Below are 22,310 nucleotides of genomic sequence, written 5' to 3'. Positions count from 1 at the left end.
TTCATAGTGAGGACCAATATTATATTTATAACATCCATATCTCCTTCCTTAGCTCCCGTAAATATATTGTAAAATGAAGCCAGACTTTGATAGTGTAATCTCTCCAGCTTTTGTTTTTAAGGGCTGTCTGCATTCTCTGCTACTATTGAATTAATAGATATTGGAGCAGTCCTTTACATTTTAAGCTCTGGAAGTAGGTTCTTGGGCTACAACAGCAGAAGAAAAAGGAACTTTAAAATCTGACATAAAATGTGTTCAAAATGTGTATTTCCGTGTGTCCATAATCCACAGAGAAATAAAACATATGAATAATTGTGAATTGTAATATAACAAGTTGCATTTATCATGCATACCTGATTGCTTTTTCTGCATAGTCCTCATAGTCTATTATCAAAGAGAATCTCTGATATTCCTGACTTTTGATTTTATTTTTGATGCAGTTTTTAAGCTGCTCTTAAAGTTAAAATCTTGTTTTATTCCCTAATGCAGAATTGTATCCTTTTTCTCCTGCCCTATCAACAAGCATTTACACTAAAAGCTGTCCTGAGTTTATACCAGGTAATATTCTTGCCTCTGTTGGTAACAGATACAAAAGAACTTTGCAGATTTAGAGTGTTTATGGCAAAGCTTAAGGCAAATTCTAGAAACGCTCCCCTGACACATCAGAATATGAAATTGTGCTACCTCAGTGTCTATGTGTGTGTGTGAGTGTGCACACAGCAATTTAATGTGTATTGTTCCTTATCCCTCTTCTATTGACCCCTGTCGTCTTAGACTCTAGGTAATTAAAGTACCCTTCTTAATAGGCATCCTGTTTCCATCACGGCTGGATTGTGATTTAGACTATATATCTAATCTTGAATTGGACACGAGAATACTAAAAGCATTCCTGAGTGGCATTGGTGCACTGTGCTGCTTTTTGTAGCAGACAATCAGGGAGCAGCTTAAAAAAAGAAATACAGTCTTCATTTTAAGAGTTTAGAGATGCCAACATAGAATTAGCAATGCTTCATCCTTCTTTACAGTCCTTAGAGAAAGGAAGAAGGAGGGGTAGAAACAACATTTTCAAGTCTAAATGCCTCTCAGGGTTATCTGAGGACAGATGTAATTCATACTCCAGACTTTCACTTAGGTTTTGTTTAAAAGTAACAGTTCAGCCATTACTGGTCAGGACTGCGTGCCCACACACTGAAGTTTGTGACTCCCTGAAGACTCCTAAGGCCTTCTTTTTACCTTTTTTTTTTTTTTTGAATTATTTTTTAATAGGCGGAAGAATGTGTTCTGCATTTGATATTACAAATTGCAGAGGTTTTCTTGACAAGTTTTTTTTAATACATAATTCCCCTTTCTATTTGAATTAAAAAAATTAGCATCTCGGGTTCATGGTGATAAAAACCCCCACCTCTCTACAGTATGTTAAAAAAAAATCATCTTGTGCTCCCCAAAAGGGTGTAAAGGCCTGTCGACTGGGGAGCAGGGCAAGCCAGTGCTTACCCCAGGAAGCAGTGGGGTCTCCCCACTGGGCTGCAGGACAGGGTCTCACCAGCCAGGGCCCCTTCTGCTGCCCCCAGCCAAGAAGCAGGGCAGGCAGGGGGGCTGTCCCTGGCTGGGGGGCAGGATCAGGCCCCGCGAGGGGAACCAGAGACAAGCACAGCCTCAGGGGGCTGCGGCAGGGCCATGGGAATGGGAACGGGCTGAGGTTGGTCCAGGAATCAATCCATGGTCGTGGTTGTGGTCAGGCAGCTGCGCTGGCTCTAAGTTGGCCCTGAGCTTCAGCAGCCAAACTTCGAAGAGGAAGGATGCTTTCAGGACTCTGACACCGTGAAGCTGTTTTGCAGCCCAGCTGGGAAGGATTTTACACATTCGTCTCTCCCGTTTATGAAAATTAATTGCTGTTTCTACCTTTCTGGTTTTGGTTTGGTGTGGGGGTTTTTTTGTTTTTGTTTTTGTTTTTTTTTTAAATTCAGCTGGTCCATCAGATGGAGAAAAAAAAGTTTAATTTATTTTACATTTATTTACATTAATTTACGTATTATAAATTTAATATATTTTTTATTTTTTTATTGTAGAAAAAATTAGAAGACTTGAATGCTGACTGGAAGGCAATAATCCACTTAATTCATCAACTAAAGGAAAAGCCAGCATTAGGAGCGTTTGGCCCTTTCTCTTCAGGTCTCTGTAAGTGCTTCAGTATATACATCTTTTGAAATTAATTACAAATCACACAGCTAAAATGAAAATGGCTGGAGACCATCTAAATTTGTTCTGCATCCTTACAAATTTCAGCTTTAGCTTGTAAATGGGAGGTGTGCTAGTGTGGCATTCAACTTGGCTTTCTATCATTTCCTTTCTGTTTTGTGTAATGTGTCCCAGAAGACAAATTAGGTTATGGATTTGATGAAAAGATTGCAGCATGCTTTTTAAATTATTACTGTTTCAAAATCTTGTTTCTTTATTCTATGAAGAGATGAGATGAGATTTTGACTTTCGACATATATTCATGGAGGAAATACTATGAAGGGATAAGAATTATTTAAATTAAAAGATAATAATGTTACAGGTCGAGTGGATGTAAATTGGTCACAGAATGAAATTCTGAAATTACTTTTTATGATAGGGCAATGAACTGAGACTATTTCAAGACAAAGCTTGTGTATTCACAGAAAAGGTTGTATGACAACATGGTAAGAGTAATTCTGCAGTTAAACATTAAGTCTGCGATATATATCTCTGGTTGTCTTGAGTTCATGAATCCACAACAAGAGACTTGATCTCCATTTAATTTAAATTATTTGGACAATATTTGTATTAGGTTCTTCTCATATCTCTTTGCACCTGCTGGTTCCCTAGAAGGATTACAAGCTCATTTTTATCTCCTTGATAAATGGATTTTATTTCCCACTGCTTTGCTTTGAAATGTAGTGATTAAGCATGGGTGGAAAAGAAATATATAATGGAAGCACTGGGTTAAATCTTAGTTTCTAAAGTCTCAAAGATTCTTTACTTGATATTGAACTATCTATCTCAGTTGCTTGGATGAAGAATGTTACTCACCCATACAATTTGGAAAGCTGCTCATCAGATGTGGGAGTAGAAAGAAATCCCCCCCTGCCCCTGGCACGTGTCAGATTTGCTGTAACTCAGGCTATGATACAGCTACAGTAGTCACCTGGGATTTGATTACTTGTTGGATGTTGATGCCTCTTGCTTTTAACATGTTTTAATGGGTAGCATACAAGAAAAGCTGAAATTGGAGAATTCTCTACCTTCTACTAGTGACTGTCTAGGACAGCAAAGCAGAAAAATCTTTTTTCAGAGAAGTAAATAATTGTACTATATAGACAGAATCCAGAATATTCAGTACCAGAAGAAAGTCCAACTTCTGTCAGAATAGCATGTATCAATTCAAGCAAAGCAGATGTCTTGCTTATGATGTGTTGAATCTTACTAAATAGGAACTATCATTTAGTTTTAGTCATTTAGAACTGCTGTGGTTCCAGTGGCAATCATTTCAGTTTTCTAAAAAGGGCTAAATACCACTAGTGTTTTTTAAAACTTGTAGTACAGCAGTATCCCTGCTTTACAAGATTTTGTTCTAAGGCATGCTATAGAATTTCATGTAATGACACGAGGGAACCGAAGGAGATGCGTAATCATATTTTGCTGTGCTGGGTCACTAAACTTGCTGTGTCAGTTTTGCATGTCAGCAGGTTATGTCACATTCCAGGGGGAGGGAGTGTTGGTGACTTGCGTATTTGCTGTTACAAAGGAAATTGTAATAATGGAACAAGAGAGAAAACACATAGTAGTAGTGCAATAATAGATTCCTATATTAACTAATCTTTAGCTGAAGAATTGCAGAATTACTCATTTACCTTAATTCAAAATGTAGGCTCTGACTACTAACATTTCTGAGACTCAGCAAATGGAATTATACATGCAGAAAATGAAAGCACTGGTGTTCTATAAAGGATTAAATAGGAAGTAAGATGGATTTCCTTTCTATTGCCAAGAACACTTCAAATTTGAACCTGTGCTTGTAATGCTAATTTATAATTTTTCTTTATTTTAGTCAGTTTACTGCAATCACATCATTATAGATATAGCACCATAGAACTGTAGAGTTCAGAAGGGACCTGGGGAGACATCTATTCCTTTTGCTCAAAGACCAGTCAATTAGCACAGGTTGCTCAGGGTCATGTCCAGTCAGGTTTTGAGTATCTCCAAGGATGGAAACTCCATCACCTCTCCAGGTAACCTCTTCCAGTGTTGCTGAACCACTCTCACAGTAAAGAAAGTTTCTTCTTATATTTAAATGGAATTTCTAGTATTTGAATTTTTGCATGGTGCCTCTCTTCCTGTCACTGGGCATCACTGAAGAGATACTTGCTCTGTCTATTTATTCCACCAATTGGATATTTATACACATGGATATGATCCCCCTGAGCCTTCTCTTCTCCAGGCTGAGACAACAGGTTTTCTGGAAAGGTAGAAAGTGGTATGTGTTACTAAAGTATTTTTTTTTTCATTTTGTTAAAAAAAAACCAAAAAAACAAAAAAACAAAAAACACAGAGGGGGAGGGGGGAAAGATTGTCATGGGTTTTCTCATGCTATACTATAAGTTCTGTAGTAATTTTAGTCACTTAAGTTGTAGACATTTTTATGGACTTGCTTGTTCTGTGCTGCTGATTCTCATGAACCATGAACTGCTGTGCAGAGAGACTCAAACTGGCTATGGGAGAGCTAGCTTTAACCAAGCCTCCCAAAAACTAAACAACCTCATTAAAGGTCATTTTTAAAGAAAGATGCACAAAGTTATTTTGGAAGGGCTCTGTGAAGCAATGGCAGTATCTCCTGTTGGTAATTATTCACTTCCTGATTCTATAGAGACTTTTGTGGACATCAGAATTTAATAATGTTGACATCTGTGTTTGAGATCAGGGAATGAAGATGTAATTGGCTAATCTCTCCTGCCCTGTCAGGTATCATTTGGTCTAGTCTGGCTATAAGAACTCAGCCAGAGGGTCTTACTAAATATACCATCTGGTGGCTGTTACAGAGGTAAAGGACCCTGTTTATAATTATTTCTAGGTCTGCGTATTATAGTTTCTTTGGCACTAAAAAAAAGTCCTTAATATCCTACCAGTCCAGTGTGCCCTTGGGCATAGTGAACAAGAACTGCTTTTCCAGCTCGAAGAATGTACTTAGCTGAAGGGTATGTCTAAAAACTTAGCAAAGATTGACTTCCAAGACAAGATGATTCAGGAAGGAAATCACACTTGCTATCTGTACTTGACATGATAACATGAAATTGTGTGCATGTCTTTATCCAAATACCTTGATGCCTTCCTTAGCCAGCAGTTTGAAAACATTTTAAGCAGAGAGAAATGCAGTTCTGGAATGTGCTTTTACAGGAGGGACAGGTTTTAATAGTACTGTTAGTACTCCTATGACTTATTTTGTACTGAAGTGCTACCACTGCGTTTAGTTAATAAGTTAGGTAAAGTTAAGTAGTGCTTTGTAAACCCCTGTGAATGCATTGTGGGTGGGAGGCATTCCTGACTTTGGTCCCCAGAAAGACATTTTCCATCATTTGCCTTCACTCAAATAAGAAGTTAGGGGAAAATTTTGGCCACTTTCATTTAGAACTCTACTTGAAAATACAATTTCTTAGAAAGGATATGTATTTATTTTCAATCATGCTATACCTGAAGTTAGTAAAACTTTAAAAAACTGCAAACGAATACAGGTGAAAATACTTTGTCAATTAATTTTACATTTCGCATGTACAGCTAATAAAACTGTGAGCAGTACATTATATTGGTACTCTTGCAGTTTAACTTATTTAGTGAACAGTACTTTGTGTACAATCAATTTCATTTTTTTCCCCTGAATTTTTGCACAAGTTTTTGTATTTTTGTATGAAATGTCTACTCAAGTGAAACAGAAAAATGTTTGACTGTGAAATGAAGAAAAAAGTAGAGAGCGCTAGTGTCAATTACAATGATGAAATTACTTCTCAAAATTAAGTAGAATTTGTCCCTTTAAACTTTACAAGTTATCAGTCTTATTTTGGAGCATTGTTATAGCAGGTCTAAAAAAAGATAAAAAAATGATTGGTTTTGTTTTGCAAATTGTAGCAGAGTTAGAGATGCATTTGAGAGAAAGGCTTTATATGCATTGTTAGTTGTTGTATATTTAATGCAAAGAATTTGAAGAAAGGTAATACTATATCACCAGAACTTATAACACTACCCATCAGATTTAGGTGTCTTTCCTTGAATGCATACAATCAAAGCTCTTCTGTGCTTTCAGTATAATTTGCTTTGGGAGTAGTAGTCAGAGACTGCCCGCACGGAGCCACAGACTGGGCTTCCATGTACAGGGGAAGAAGGTGGCTTTTCAGGATTTAGAATGAATAAGGGAGAATAGGAGAGGAGTGATGTATCAAGCTGAGTCCATTAGAAGCAAATTGTAACATGAGGATTGTGAACTGCAGTAACTTCACCAGCTGATTTAACCAAAAAAGAACTCATCGCTTATTAGCCCATATATTCAACTGGGGCATAGAAGAAAGATTCACAGAGGTCACCTCCAGAGTTTATAACACCTTGAGTTTTGGGGTTTGAATTGAGAGAGTGATATTTCTGAATCTGGGGAAACTAGTGACAACAGAATTTCATTTGCTTGTCCTTTGATATTTTAGTTGAAGGAGTGCATCCTAAGGTATGTCTCCTTCTGTTTGGGAAAGCTTAGTTTGCCTCTTATTTCTCCATGAAACAAGTCCCCACCTGGACTAGGCATGCTGCTTTGATCTAGGCCTGTAAGAACTTATAAAACAGTTCTTGAAAAATATCACCGATGTTACTCTATGAGTATATGTACCGCTGTGGCTTAATACAGCTGAAATTCATATGCACTGCTTGGAATGTAATATAACGTAAGAAACATGTACTGGGGCTACTAAAAATATACAATTCCTGAGACTGTAGGTTTTTGAGGAAAATTAACAGCAAACAAAAGCATGTGTGTGAAAATACATACCTCGATGAAATAACATAAGGTTTAAAACTAAAATCCAGTGACCTCAGAAGCTGAAAGTGCTTCTGTAGTGCTAGTGTCTGTATTTTACGCATCTGGAATTTTCTTCTATTTTCATATTAAATGCATAGTTGAGTGATCTGTTATTCTATATTGGTTAGTTCTAAGATAGATGTACTGACTGAGCATAACAATATCATGCATTATGAAGACTGCCCTGTTAAATCTCTGATATGATATTTGGTTTAATATTTTCAGTGGGGATGAAGGATTCTTTGTTTTTGAAACTATAACTGTCAAAATATATTCATTCCATGAATTTTCAGAGCTGGATGATGTAATGTCCCACTGCCTCTTTAAAAACAAACAAACCATTTGTTTTTAAGAGATATTCAAGAGACAATGACAAAAACTTAAGAAACAAAATGACAACAACTAGCTTTGGGCAAAAACGCACAATAGATACTATGTTCTTTTTTGTAGTATTTCATAGCTAATGTGCTCTGAAGCAGTCGTTGTTTATATGTTATGCACAGTGCTTGAGTGAATACCACATATGCTGTAGTTCAGCACTGTGTTTCTCAGAATTTCCAAATGCTAGTCTTAAAAATCCTTGTGCATTTCATTATATGCACCTGAAAAGATAACAATATGTGTATTCAGGGGGTAAATTAAAAACAAATGAACAAATCAGATATTAGAATGTGTGTATTGTTTATAGCAGCTGGCATAGTATAATTGAGACCAAGAATACTCAAAATAATTCCTTGGGGAAGACTCAACAATCTAGGGATCTGTGCATCTAGAGCATTTTCAATACTAATGCAAACATGTGTTGATAATTAAAAAAACATTGCACACAACTTTCACCATTTAAAAGAACTGTGCTATCAGCTATTAAAATGCTTGTGTGGGGAACATGGTAGATATTTAATTTTGCAGAACCTTTCTCCACAGAGTTGAACAGCTAAAAATCCACAGCATGCATCTGTTGTGACAAGTAGTTCTATACTGAATTAGAAGGCAACGCTACTGCCAGTAGTGTATTTTAGTTAACATTAGTTTTAGGACACCAGTAAAGAGACCTCTAGTATGAGAGTTGTAATAGAGAGAAATATTATTTCCAATAATGGCCATGTCTCGAATTGTATAGTTTCTGATACTTGTCCATGTAGGATCTAGAGGAAACATCTGTTTTTAATATTAGTTATAATTAAGTTTAACTCTATGAAAAGTTTTACTAAAACAAAATGCAAGAGAGAAAATGAACAGGGAACAATGCAGTAGGGAAGTATCACAGAGAATACCTTGACTTCTTGAATCAGTGTTGCGCAGTAAGAGTAGGCTCTTCCTTGAGTCAGCTGGCCTAACAAAGGTTGCTGACTCTCTTATAAAGTAGAATAGTAGAGGAATATATTGTTGTCTTTACCTTTTCTTTTGGTTGCTTTTAGATGAAGGAATGAACAATGGTTTCTAAAAATAATTTAAGTTTTCTTGGTTTCGAGTCAGGTCACTTTACAGGTTTCTGTGGTAAAGAGGTTCACAGATGCCAGCCTGAGTTGGCCCTCTTATGTGTACGTTGCCATATATCTATTTTCCCCATTGTGTTCAGGAAAGAAGTTGCCTGATTATTCCATCTGATTTTCATTAAGAAGCTTTTTCGCTTCTAACACATGTGCCACATCTAACAAATAACAATAAGGCACAAAACTGAATCTGTTACCATTTGATTGGAGATTTTTCGAGGTCAGGACCCAGTTTCACAAGCAGTTCTATTTTTCAATACAGCTGACATCAGACACAAGCTGAAGACAAACTTGTCTAATAAAGCTTTCAGATTCAATTTTCTCTCTGCATATAGCTTCAGGAATCTCTGGAGGTCATTCACAGCATGTGCTGCAACACCAACAGGGAGAAGTAATGAAAAGAGTGTAGATAAAAAGCTGACACTATGCCTTCAGAGCTGCATGAATAAAAACATAATAAGCAAGTTTATAAATGCAAATCTCTATGATTCTCAGAATTTCATCTTGATCTTTACAGCATATCTTGATGTGAGGATTTGTTTCTGGATTATCTGACAGGTAAAAAATACATGCGAAATATACATAAGCCACAAAAGGCCAATTTGAGTCAAAAGAAAGGTTACACCTTTATATTAAACATCCTATTTCAGGAGTCTCACAGTAGGTTACTCTTTGAAAGTATCTGTAATAAACAGGTGTGACAGTGCAGTTTACAAAGGGAATGTGGACTTTTAACTTTGATTTTTCAGGGCTCAGTCGAGTAAATAAAACTCACTCTGGGTTACTACACAGAATTTTTATTATACTCATACCTGTGATGAAACGTAAATCAGAAAGTGAAAACAGGACTTGGCTGCTTTGCTGTTATTAAAGACAATATGGAATCTAGGTCTACTTTTTCTATTCTATAACAAGTTGTTGAAAGTGCAGCTGTCAAGATTTGTGATGTAAATAAGATTCATGCTATCATCAGTCTTTCAAAGGACCCCATTCTCCTATTCCATTTTTAAAATACGATCTGGTATTTTCTTCTGAGGAGCAGGCTTTGCAGCTTGTTGTCTTTCATTTAATTTCTTGATCAATAGTTAGTAGCAGCAGAATATACAGGATTCATTTTGATTAAATCCCATGAAATGTAAATGATAGCATACTGCAGAATTCATCAGACTATTATTGATAACCTATACCAGGTGAGAGCACAGAAGTAAGTTATGGTTATGGTCGGTCTTTTCTACATGCCTCATGTAACATGGCTCAGGAAGGAATTAAATGAATGTTTATTTTTCTCTAGACCTATATTCAGCATGCACTGCAGAATCCAATGTTAGTAATTTTCAAGAAATGTAGCAACAACACAATTGCATCATTTTTAATAAACAGACAGAATCAAGAATTTGAATTAGTTCATTCTGGACGATATGGAAAAAAAGGTTTCTCATTAGAGTTCCTAGCAAAAAATTATGCATAATAAAATGGTAGTTGATACTCTTTTTCAGCTTTTGTACCTCAGTTTCTAGCTTTACATCGAACATTTTTTTTCTATGCTTTAAACCCACTCTCCCTTCTTTTTGTTACAGTAACTTGAATTACTATAATATCTGACTATCCAGATAGCATTGGCTTGCAAATAAAAGTAATCTCTCTTTTCTGTTTCCTTTTATATAGTAATTAGGTCTATTGGCAACTACATTGTGTGAAAATCTCTTGTAATTTGCTAGAATAATAGAAAGTGATAGGTCATGCTGCACACAGTCCTCTTGACCTGTGTGCTGTTCTTTGTTGACTTGTCTTTTTAAAAGAGCAAAGCAAGCTGGCTTTTCCTTCTGAAAGGAGCAGTGCTCAGTGCCATCCTGGCCATATCCTACTGAGAAATGCAATGTCTCTTTGACATCTTTCTGAATATTTCTGTGGTGAGTGGAGCTGCCACAGAGTTAAGTCTGCTCTACAGAGAAACAGCCAGCCAAAGAGTGTGAGCAAGTGCGACCACAGATCATAAGCAGAGTGGAAGCCACAGGGAATGAGGAGCAAAGCTCATAACTCCTTCTAATGAATGTTTCTGCTCTAGTCAGAGGGCATGAGGTGGTGAAAGACAGACAGACTTGTTCCTTAAACTGTAGAAGGCTAAAATGAGGAAAAGACAGCAAATGGAAACCTCTTCTACTCCAGCTAGAAAACTCTGTAGTCTTGTTTATATGAAGCTTGTCACTGAAATATCAGACTGCTGTCTTTGGTTGTATAAGTGTGGAGCAGCAGGGAACATGGTGATGGAGATGTGCAGGTAGAGATTTGCATTACTGATATTTCCTTCAACAACAGATTGGTGGTCGGATGACACTCAAGTTCCCAAAGGCAGTTCTTCCTAAGGTGATGCTAAAATAGCTGGAAGAGCAATGGAGGTTGTTTGACCTGAAAAGTAAGCATTATATGTGTTTACATGAGAAAGCTTGACAAGTGTTTCACAAAGTAGTACGAGGCAAGATATTTTAACATTTCTGATGAAAGAATAGAAGGTGCTTGCAGTGATTTGAGGAATTACTTTGTCAAAAACAAAGTAGCAGTGATGATGTTGCCTTCTCTAGCTTTGAACAGCTCTCTTTAATTCTGCAGAATTTTTCTCTCCAAGACTAAGGGTAGACTTGGAAATTTTTGCATGAATACTGTAATGCTGTTAAATTAGCTAATAACTGAACTCTGATTATTAGAAAGCTTCTTCAAACCTGTTCTGATTTCTTTTTTTTAAAGTACATGGTACCTAAAATTCCACTGGCTCCTTGATATTCTGTATCTGTGTACAATTTTTTACACTTTTTTCTTCAGAGTTCCCCTTGGCCAGGATAGTAATTTATGCCTGTTAAATCAATTTGTAGATCTTACAAAATTAGAAGAGGTGATTTTCATAAGACTGTAAAAGTTGGAGCTGCTGGCAATATGTGTTTTTCCCTATATCAAAGAAATAGCTGCCAAAAATTCAGTTACATGCCAATAGCAGTACATTGGAAATGTAAATTGTTGTCATATAGATTGACGTCCAATTGAAAGCTGCATACTAAATAAAGAAACTTGTTACTTTTACCGACAAAAGGAATACTGAGAGGTGCTTGCATCATTTGTGACAGATGTTGTCACAACGTTTTTTATAAGGCAAGTATGTGACAGAATTTGATGGAACACCACAACTGCTTTAGTACAAAACATTCATTTTCATGAAATCCTTTTGTAACAACTGCAACACCTGCTTACTCAAAAAAGACTCCTGTCCTTTGGAAAAAAAAAAAAAAGCTTTCTGTAGGGGTACAAATGAAAACAACAACAGAAAAGAAGCTGTTTTCAAAAAAATAATGTTTGAGTCCTTGAGCTGAAACTCTTCAGGTTGCCCAGAATTGATTGTGTGTGTTTCTAGATGTTGGAAAACTTAATTAGGGATGCAGGAATCAATTACTGAAAACACTTGGGGTGGGGGTAGAGGGAATAAATACAAAATTGAAATTTTATTTCATTATTAAAATATGAATTTAAATAACAGCAAAAGTCATATTATTAGATCACTTTCAAAAATAAAATTGCTGATTGCAGTGTCTTAATGTTGTCCCACAAAGGGGGTCCGTTTACCTGGTGTGCAAGCCAATAGCACACAGAGTCGAGGTATTTTCCAACTGATTTCATTGATACGCATGAATGGGTGCCTGTCTCAAGACAGCACCCCCTTGTCTCAAAAATCCTCACATTTATACACTTAATTAATACATATTCATTGTTATTTTCCATAAGGATTGGTTCTTTCTTCTTCGCCCCTCATGTAAATTAGTGTGCAGACTCTGTCTTCTTCCTTCGTTGTGTTCTTTTGAGTACGTGGTATCATTTGAGTAGGTCATCAATGAGTCGGTGGTCGTGATTTCCCCCTGTAGGAATTACCTTTTACCTACTTCTTCCCTAATCTTGGCAGTTCTGAGCGGTTCTTCAAGGTTTATTGACCAGACCACAATCGATTACCTTTTCTGACATAAACATAAAGCACCATTGTCTAGTAGTTAGTTCCTAAACCCTAAATCATGTCTAGTTATTGTTTCCCTATTTTAAACATTAACTGATGGGGGCTGTACAAAGGACTTTAGCAGCTCCCTGGTTATTTCAATCACATTATACATATTAATTGATAACATTAATATTAGCAAAGAGACTCCTTGTGTTGATTCTACCTACTACTTCAAGAGATCCCAAAACAGGCTGGAACAATTTTCTCAACACTACCTTTAGTTCAACATTTTTAAGAGCCAACCAGGTAATTTTATCCTTAAAAACCCAAACACATAAGTAGTCTTCATATGGCAAATAGCAGCCCTATTGACTGTACTTTTGCATATGCAGATTATTACTATGTTTTATAAAAAAATTAGTTTTAAATTGGTTGTTAGTATCATGGATCTCTTTGGGATTCAAGGTGTTACGGCAGTATACAGTTTGTACCATTTCTGTTCCCCAAAAAACTGACTCCCTTGATATAATGCCTTCTTAAGGTTTCCTTTCAAAGTTCTTATGAAAAAGGTTAAAATGTTTATGCCTATAAAAAAGGGAAATCTTTATTTCATGATTGATTAAGAAAAAAGGCCATGTATCATCCTGAAACATGAAAACTAATATGCATTGAATCCTCTTGACTGTTTTCTTTGTTGTCAAATATAAAACTCTTTATTGGAGAGATGAAAATATTTGTAACAGGCCACCATGAATAAATGTGTATCACAATTGAGTCAAAAGTTTGTATTTACCTTATGAAGAAAATAAGACTTTTGTCCAAAATTTCCATGTGATAATCCACATGATAAATATACAAATCATACAATATACAGTATGACTTCACCTTATTTTATGCAAACCAGCATATGCAGTCTGAGGCTCTGTAACCTCTCTAGCTAGACATGTGAAATCTTCCACATGGAATAATACACCAAATGAGAAACTAAAATTAGCAGAAGAGGATTTGAGTTGCATCCATAAAAAGAAATAATAATTTTTAGGTATTACCTGTTCATTTTAATTGAGACAGTCTCAGTTCCCTACTTTGAGAAGTTTTTCTTCTTTGCCTTTTAAAACATATGTCAGAAGAGCCTAAGGGAAGACTCAAATCAGTAATGACAATAGAGGATACAGGGCACAGGCAAGGCAGAAAGAAATTGTTTCTCACACCTGTGGGTTTCCTAGCGCTCCATATCACAGTTAAGAAACAATATTGGTTTTGGGGGAAAAACCAAACATTTCTGATTATTTTTGCTTTTGTTACAATAAATAAGATATATTAGCTTTAACATATGTTCAGTTTATGTTATTCCAGTATCTCAGCACTTGAATCAACTTCTGCATTTGTAAAAAAAACCACTAGCAGTATCAAAAAATGGTTACTTTTGCTGTAGCAGAAATATTGGTGGCAGTATTGCAGATATTTGTTCAGCTAACCTTTAAACTACAAACAGAAAAAAGTAGCAAACACAATCATGTTTTATATACAGTTTACATAAACAAGAAAGGTTATTTATAGAAGAGGGAGATTTTTGAATCTTAACCATTAAATTGAATGTACTGGGTTTCGTTTTTTTAGTTTGTGGTTTGTTCTCTCTCCGCGCGCCCCCCGGCCCCCCCCCCCCCCCCATCTGAACTATTTTTAAAGCATTATCTTAATATCGTAACAAGTAGCCAGTGATGACACTATATAATTTCAGAATATTGTTTTCACCTCACTTTTTATGTATGTGTTGATAATTAAATTAGCCTTTGTATTGTCATCAGTGATACTGCTATAAATTGAATCTAGAACCACCATGTAGCCAATATATGAAAGGTTCTTGTGGTGATACCTTTTTTTAGTTTCAGTGTCAGTTTAATTCTTACACTCGCTAAAAGTGATCCATTCATACCCTAGCCTTTTGCTTTTCCATTTTTAGTGGGCCCATCAATCATGTTGAATTTTGCCTAAGGAAAGATTCACAGGGGATACCATGACAATGCTGTATTACTAAAAGGAGACTGAACTTTGAAGCAGTTTATCTTTCAGAAAGGTTTTAACAGAACAATCGGTCCAAGCAGAGCAAGAGTTATTAATGCTTCCTCAGTTTACAGACATATGTTACAGTGTTCAATTGGTTTTACACTACCTGCCCCCTCTCGAGTCATAGTCCAACTAGGATAGAGTACTACAGATTTAAAGCTTTTTCCACCACACGTAGAGCAGTCAGTTGAATATTTACATACACTGTGCCAGGATTATTTCTGTGTATTTTCAGTCTTAGCTGCTTCACTGCCAAAGCATTCTCTGTCCTTACATTGTTTCCCATTTGGCTTTTAGAGAGCATTTGGAACTGAGAATATAGCTTTACAGGACCGCAGAATGGTTGAGGTTGGAAGGGAGCTCTGGAGGTCATCTGGCCCAACCCCTCTGCTCAGGCAGGGTGACCTAGAGGAGGCTGCCCAGGATCGTGTGCAGGTGCCTTTGGATTATCTCCAAGGATGGAGACTCCACAACCTCTCTGGGCAACCTGTTGCAGGGCTCAGTCACCCTTACAGTTAAAAAGTGTTTCCTGATATTTAGAGGGAACCTTCTGTGGTTCCGTTTGTGTCCAGTGACTCTTGTCTTGTCACAGGGCACCACTGGAAAGAGCCTGGCTCCATCTTCTTTGCACCCTCCCTTCAGACGTTTGTACACGTTGATGAGTTCCCCCATGAGTCTTCTCTTTTCTAGGCTAAACAGACCCTGTTCTCTCAGGCTTTCCTTGTATGAGAGATGCCTCAGTCCCTTAATCATCGTGGCCCTTCACTGGCCTCTGACCAGTAGCTCTATAGCTGTCTTGTACTGGGGAGCCTAGAACTGGATACAGTATTCCACGTGCTGAGTAGAGGGGAAGGCTCACCTCTCTCCACCTGGTTGGCAACAATTCTCCTAATGGAGCCCGGGATACTGTTAACCTTTGCCGCAAGGGCACATTGCTGGCTCATGTTCCACTTGGTGTCCATCGGGACCCCCACGTCCTTTTCTGCCAAGATGCTTTCCAGATGGTTGGCCCCCAGCCTGTGCTGCTACATGGGGTTGTTCCTCCCCAGATGCAGGACGTTGCACTTCCCTTTTTGAACTTCGCGAGATACCTGCCAGCCCATTTCTCCAGCCTGTCAAGGTCCCACTGAATGGCAGCACAACCCTCTCTTGGTGTGTCAGCTCCTCCTCCAAGCTTTGTGTCATCTGCAAACTTGCTGAGGGGACGCTCTGTCCCATTATTTCAGATCCTTAGGGAAGATGTTAAATAAGATTGGACACTGTATCGACCCCTGGGGAACACCACTAGTTACTGGCCTCCAACTAGACTTTGTGCCACTAATCTCTGCCCTGTGGGCCCAGTGGTTCAGCCAGTTTTCAGTCCACCTCACTGTCTGCTCATCCAGCCCATATTTCTTCAGCTTCTCTATGAGAATCATATGGGAGACAGTGTTGAAAGCTTTACTGAAGTCAAGGCAGACGATATCCACTGTTCTGCCCCTATCTGCCAAGCTAGACGTTTCATTGTGGAAGGTGATCAGTTTGGTCAAGCATAACTTCCCCTTGGTGAATCCATGCTGACTATTCCTGAACACCTTTTTGTGCTTCATGTACCTTGAAATGGTTCCCAGGATTAGTTGCTCCACCACTTTCCCAGGATTCGAGGTGAGGCTGATTGGCTTGTGGTTTCCTGGGTCCACTGCATTGTCCTTCTTCACGATAGAAGTGACATTTGCTTTCCTCCTGTCTTCGGGCAATTCTCCCAATTGCCATGATCTATCAAAGTGTTTAGAAAGCGGCTTTGCAATGACATCTGCCAGCTCCCCTAGCACTCACGAGTGCATTCCATCAGGGCCCATGGACTTACGGATGTCCAGTTTGCTGAAGTATTCTTCAAGCTGATTCCCTTCTGCAAAGGGTAAGTTTTAAAACCTTTTAAGTTCTGTATATGGAAATTACCTTGAAGTGCCTCCTGTGAGGGAAGTATTCTCATCAAATAAACCATTAACATTCCACTTTTAAATATCTTGCATACAGAGAAAGTATTTGCAGAAGCTCTTCTCAACAATAGGTCATAATCTTAACTTTTTGCTGCACAGCATTAAGTTAGCTTCACCTTAATGTTATTTACAATACGATGTGCGCAAGCCCACTTATATGACTTATATCACTGAAATTCTTAGTGTTGGGCAGAGTCTACCTATTTTTCTGACAGACAGTGACATATGTTCTTATTCCCATTGCAATCCAGTGTTTGTGAAAGCAAGTGCTTTTCTTTACACTGAGTGAAAGACATATCTAAACATCTTTCTGTTGTGTTTGGAGAAATTTGGAAAAATGCATTGTACAATAAACAGCTTAGTCACACTCCTACATGTGAAAAGGAGGACAGCAAGAAAATTCTACCAGATCTCTTCTACGACAGAGAAAAATAAGCCTGAGAAAGCTGACACTTAACTTTTTACTATAAATTTAAAGTTATGATGCTATTTATTAATCTAATAATAGTAACATATTAGAAACCATAACTTTTATGGTTATTTTTCAAATACAGCAGTACACATTCACTTGTAAATATTTTTCTTTTCTTCTAACAGCTTTTAACCTTGACTTTCTACTTTCTTTTGAATCTCTAAGAATTATGAGGTCTTTAGTTTTGGTCCCTCTCTTCATCTCACTGCACAGCCTATTTTAGATCTAAATTTTAACTAATAATCCCATAAACTATCACCTTCTTTTTTAACCTGTATTAATCTAAATTATATATAATCCATAATGACATGTTAGGAATCATTAAGAGCTTCTTGTATATAAAGGACGTCTAGGTACTTAACTTGTATTTTAAATTGATGACAATAGCACATAATGTGAATGTTCCCTAAGTGTTCGTGAAATCAAGTACTAACTGTTACCCATTTATAGTCTATAAAAATTACTATCTATGAAATATCCATTATACAGTTACTAAGTCATTTTTTCTAGTAATTGTTTTTACTAAATACTAAAGTTGAAGACAATCAGATGTTGGTCAATCTGACACTGGTGTTTTATTCAAACAGAAAAAGACTCACTTTGAAACATGGTTTTTTTTGTCTTTAAAAGCTGATTAAAATGTTAAGAAAACGTTAGCTTAGAGATACAATGCTCTAAGGAAGCATATTTTCCACATTTAGAGCCGTGGGTGGAATTTTGTTGGCAATAATTTTTTGATAAAAATAAAGACCTTATTCTGAGTTCAAGTCACCAGAAAAACCCCATCCTTGCTTTCAAATTTCAAAGTTGGGGGGTTTTATTGGTAATAAATCAATATTATTTATTTTAGTTAATCAGAGCTGCGTTGCCCACTGTAATTCTATTACTTTCCTTTCAGAACACCTGGCAGGTAGCTGTAGCCCCCTCTGCAAAAAGTGTTACTGGCAGTAAGCACCTTGCATGGAAGGATTGTACTGCATGGGAGAACTTAATGTACTCTTAACTTTATTTCCTTAACTTTGAAGGACAGAGAGAGATGACACTATTCATTTATCACTAGGACAAGTCGAAGGAATAAATCAGTCTCAGAACCGTCTTCGCAGGTCTCTCTCAGGGAAGCCTGCTTGGAGTTTAAGAATATGGCACGGCTGCTTGAACCCTGTAGAAAATCAGTTGCAATGACACAGCATAAGAAAAAAAAATCAAAGGAAAAAATGCACTTTAGTAGGTGATAGATCTTCACCTGTGTGCTATTGCGGATCCTAGTTGTTCCCAATCAAGTTCACAAGGCTGAAGTGCTGGTAAGATGACACTGAGGCTTCCCATGAAATAAGCAAAAGGTGCCTGGTGTGCCACCTCCAAATCAGTGGACTGCTGGTTTGCCCACAGGGGGAATGCTTGTTTGGTCTATCACTAGAGAAGGCAATGTTGCTTGTGTTAAAATAACAAATTCATTGAATGATGTCTGTGCATATGCCACAGGGTACAGGTATTCATCTTCTATTTTCCTCAGAATGAGTAAAACGCAGCTGGGTTTCCTTGACTAAAGCAGAAATCAAGTTTAGTGGCTGTATGTTAACTGTTATTCACTGTATAAAGGATATAAGGCTGGCGTATGCCTTAATTGGTACTGCTAACCATAGAACTAAATACTCAGGCTAGACATGCAAATTGAATTAAAATCTGCATCCAGTTACTATATTATTTCTTCTTTGTCAAAAAGCTTTGACCTGGTAGTTGCAGTTACCTTACATAATTAAAACTTCAACACTACTTAAAACGTTCAGAAGAATGGTTAGGAACATTCCTGTGAACTTGAGTCAGTTCTACTTAAGGACTTTGGCTTGAAAGGAGGTGTTGGAAGGGGTTTGAAGCTTTTGGGAGTGTTGCCATTCTTCCTGTCTATCCTGTTCCTGCTCAGTACCTAAGTAAGGAGTTTTGTTTGTTCCGAGTTGTCAGTTTGACCTTGTCTTGAAGCACAACACTGAAAAGCAGAATAAAAGAAGGGGGGAAAAGTGCTTTCCTGCACTTGACTTCATTCTGCTTTTCTCATTTCTGCATTTAATTTTGAACTCCCATTTCATGACACTTTCCTATTATTCTCACTCTTAAAGTTTAACATCATAGATTATTTTCAGGATGCAAAAATTACCAATATACTCTTGACTTTCATCCAGTGTATTTCAAGGTTCAAGAACAAGTTGAAAATCACACCTAGTTCAGAGTATTGTTAGATTGTTTTTCAGCTTTTTGCTAGACATTTTATTTTTGTGTTTTTTTTTTTTTCCTATTATTGTTCTATGTTGTTTCCTTCTTTGTTAAACAGCAGAAAGTGCTAATGAGAAGTTACCTTAAAAGCTACAGGTTGGTGTGGTTTAACATCTTACATTCTAATTGTTCTTTTGGTTTTGTAGCTTATATCACAGGAGTGAACTGATATAACCTTTAAATAAGTTGAAAGATTAAGTCCTTAATTGTATTCCTGATGTGTTGCAGCAGGATAGAATGTGCTACTCAGATATTTGAAAAAAAGAATTCAATTCTAGTTTTGCATTTATAAATTAATTGTCCTGGGGAAAAACAAAACCAACAAACTGTCCCCTTTGAGTCACAGAAACTGTCAGTGCAGTTCTGGATAAATTGTTTCAGAATGAGATCTGTTCCTACATTTTGTGTAATTAATGTTGATTTATATTTCTCTATTAATTTTAATCGATCATTTATATGCTTCTGTTGAATGAACCATATCATAACTGTGCAAGAATGGAAGAAAGAGAAATAAGGGACAGATGTATCTTTCAAGTGGTATTTTTGTTCTGAGGGGAGATAAATATCAGAAGGGAAACATACTGTGCAACCACTTTCTAAAGGCAATTGCTATAAATAATTTGATAATGCAAATGTTTCAACTGCTTAGTCAAAGTGGAACAGATTATTACCATCCTCAGTAGTGGTAGATAATGGTAGATAGTGGTAGATCTTGAAGCTTTTAAAGATGATATTATACTGGACAGTGCACTTCTGCTAGTACCTTACAGTCCTCTCTGTAGTATTTAAAGTTTCTTGATGCAAAAGAACTACATCAACGAGATAAAAAAAACCTAAGGCAAAATCCAGAGCAGTAAACCCATGGACATTAGAAGATTAGGAATACCCTCTTCTGGAATAGCTGCCACTAGAGGAAAAATAAATAAATAATAAATATTAATTGTCAATAAATAATAAATATTAATTGGCAAACACTTGAGTGTATACTGTTGCGCTAAAGGGTAAAGAAGTTTGGCAGAAAATAAATCCCCTTGCATTCCAGCTTGTCCTCAGGTATCAGAGGGGCTGGGGGCAGCTAAGCTTAGATTCTGAGTGATGCCCAATTCAATGCTGTAAGTCTGGTTGCATTCAATATATATTGAACTACCACGATTACGGATGCACAAATAGTGCAATGTACTTTCAATCTAGTCGCATTCAATGAACTATCATGGCCCGACTTAAGAAGTTTGGTCGCGTTCAATGAACTATCACGGCTAGATTTTAATGAACAGTACAGTTTATTAAAAGTGACAGAAGTGCAGGTTCTTTTGGATTGCCGGTGATAAATACACTGTCTGCAAAGCATATGCAAGTACCAAGAGTATGAATAATACAGTTGACTACAAAGACATTAAATTATGGAAACACTTTAGAGAATTCTGTTTCCCAGGGAAGCACTCAGTATAACCAAGGGTTCGAATCTTACCCAATAGGCGTCCCTATGAGGGGGGAAGAGAGGTTCAGCCTGTCAACTGACCCCAGAAGTCAGCAATGTCCTCCCGACTTGTTTATGATGGTATCTTCCCTAGCATTCCTCCTCTCTTATGTCCTTTTGTACTATTTTCTTATTTTTAGGTGGAGCTTGAGTGACTCTAGTCATACATACCTTTATTATGATTGGTATAAAATCTCCTCGCTTTACTTTTAAGGGTATATGCTAGAGAAAATTCAGAGCATGTGCTCAGTGAGGGGTGGTCGCACCTTGAAGCCGGGTAGCCTTTGGGATGGAGGTGTGTTTTGATATTATAATGAGATTATAATGAGCAAAATTCACCCAGAGGACATGATTTTGTGTGTCACTACTCTAGAACTGGGCACTTATGATATAAATCAGAAGTAAGGCAATAGCATTGACAGAACCTCATTGTTTCATTTCTCATTGCTTCAGTGGCTTTGATGCAGGGACCTTCGTTTCTTGTTCCAGTAGTTCCAGTTCTGTATCCCCATGGTGATATCTCAGAGCCTGGCCGCAGTCCTTCCACTCCGCTCCACCCTCCGTGTTGTTTCTCTTGGAGTCAGCATACCAAGCTCCCTTGGTGTTGCTAACATCCAAAGCTGCAGGTTATGTTGCTTAGGGAATTATTATGAAACAGCATTCCACTCTGGAGGTTTACCTTCCCTTAAGAGGGGGACATATCAGTAAGTCACCTCCAGCAATTATCCCACATATCCTGAGGCCAAAATATGTGAGATGCTATGAGGTGCCAGGCAGTTTCATCAGACACCCTGAGTCTACTTATGGAGGCTCTGTAGAGTCCCGGTTTAGAAAGCTTGTCTTCAATTTACCTGAAATACTGATGAGAACAGAAATTTCTTCTGAGATAAGACAACTTCTGTTTAACCTACGTGAATGCCAAACAAAGCAACTGTTTTCCTGTTGTCTAAGAATCTCTGAAATCACAGAGGAAATACAAAGCCTTTACATGAACTTTAGGATGGAAGTGGACCTGAGTATCCATCTCTTGGTAAAGACTGGAAGTCTACACTTCCACATACTTTTCACACTTAACAGCTTTGGTAAAGTTCTGGAATGAAACACTCTACTATGTTTTTCAGTAATTGCATGTGTCTTGACCGTGACACGGAGTACCTCACTGCAAATAATAAGCCTTGCTCTGAATCACTTTGACTTATAGTATTACGGAGTTCATGTGAGGAGAGGGTGAAATGAGATGACATTTTGGAATTGTTACAGGAAATCATGACTGATCTGTGGAGTTGAATTCCCATCCAGGGGTGAGAAAACACGGACAATTCTCTAAATTTGGTATATAATTTTCTCTAGGTGTCAGACAGATTTTTAATATCCAGCTTAGAGAGAAGGTGGCATAAAAACACATCAAGCACTGGAACTGGACACAGTACTCCAGATGTGGCCTCACCAGTACTGAGTAAAGCTAATCTCTGCTTCGTTTGCATATTTCAGGTTAAAAAAAAAAAT

General features: G+C 37.3%; 1 protein-coding gene across 12 annotated transcripts in view; it reads left to right on the top strand.

The window, feature by feature from the left end:
• The window catches only part of DMD (dystrophin), a 1,298,312-nt gene that overhangs the window by 922,069 nt on the left and 353,933 nt on the right, over window positions 1–22,310 (top strand). For all 12 annotated transcript variants that reach the window (XM_075033523.1, XM_075033524.1, XM_075033521.1 and 9 more), the window contains one exon: window positions 2,070–2,178. In XM_075033523.1, the coding sequence (XP_074889624.1) occupies window positions 2,070–2,178 (109 nt within the window). The remainder of the gene's footprint in view (window positions 1–2,069; window positions 2,179–22,310) is intronic.

This window comes from Buteo buteo, chromosome 8, assembly GCF_964188355.1.
Source record: "Buteo buteo chromosome 8, bButBut1.hap1.1, whole genome shotgun sequence".
Classification (NCBI taxonomy): Eukaryota; Metazoa; Chordata; class Aves; order Accipitriformes; family Accipitridae; genus Buteo; species Buteo buteo.
Note: the sequence above shows the minus strand (reverse complement) of the source record. Positions and strands in the feature narration are given on the sequence as shown.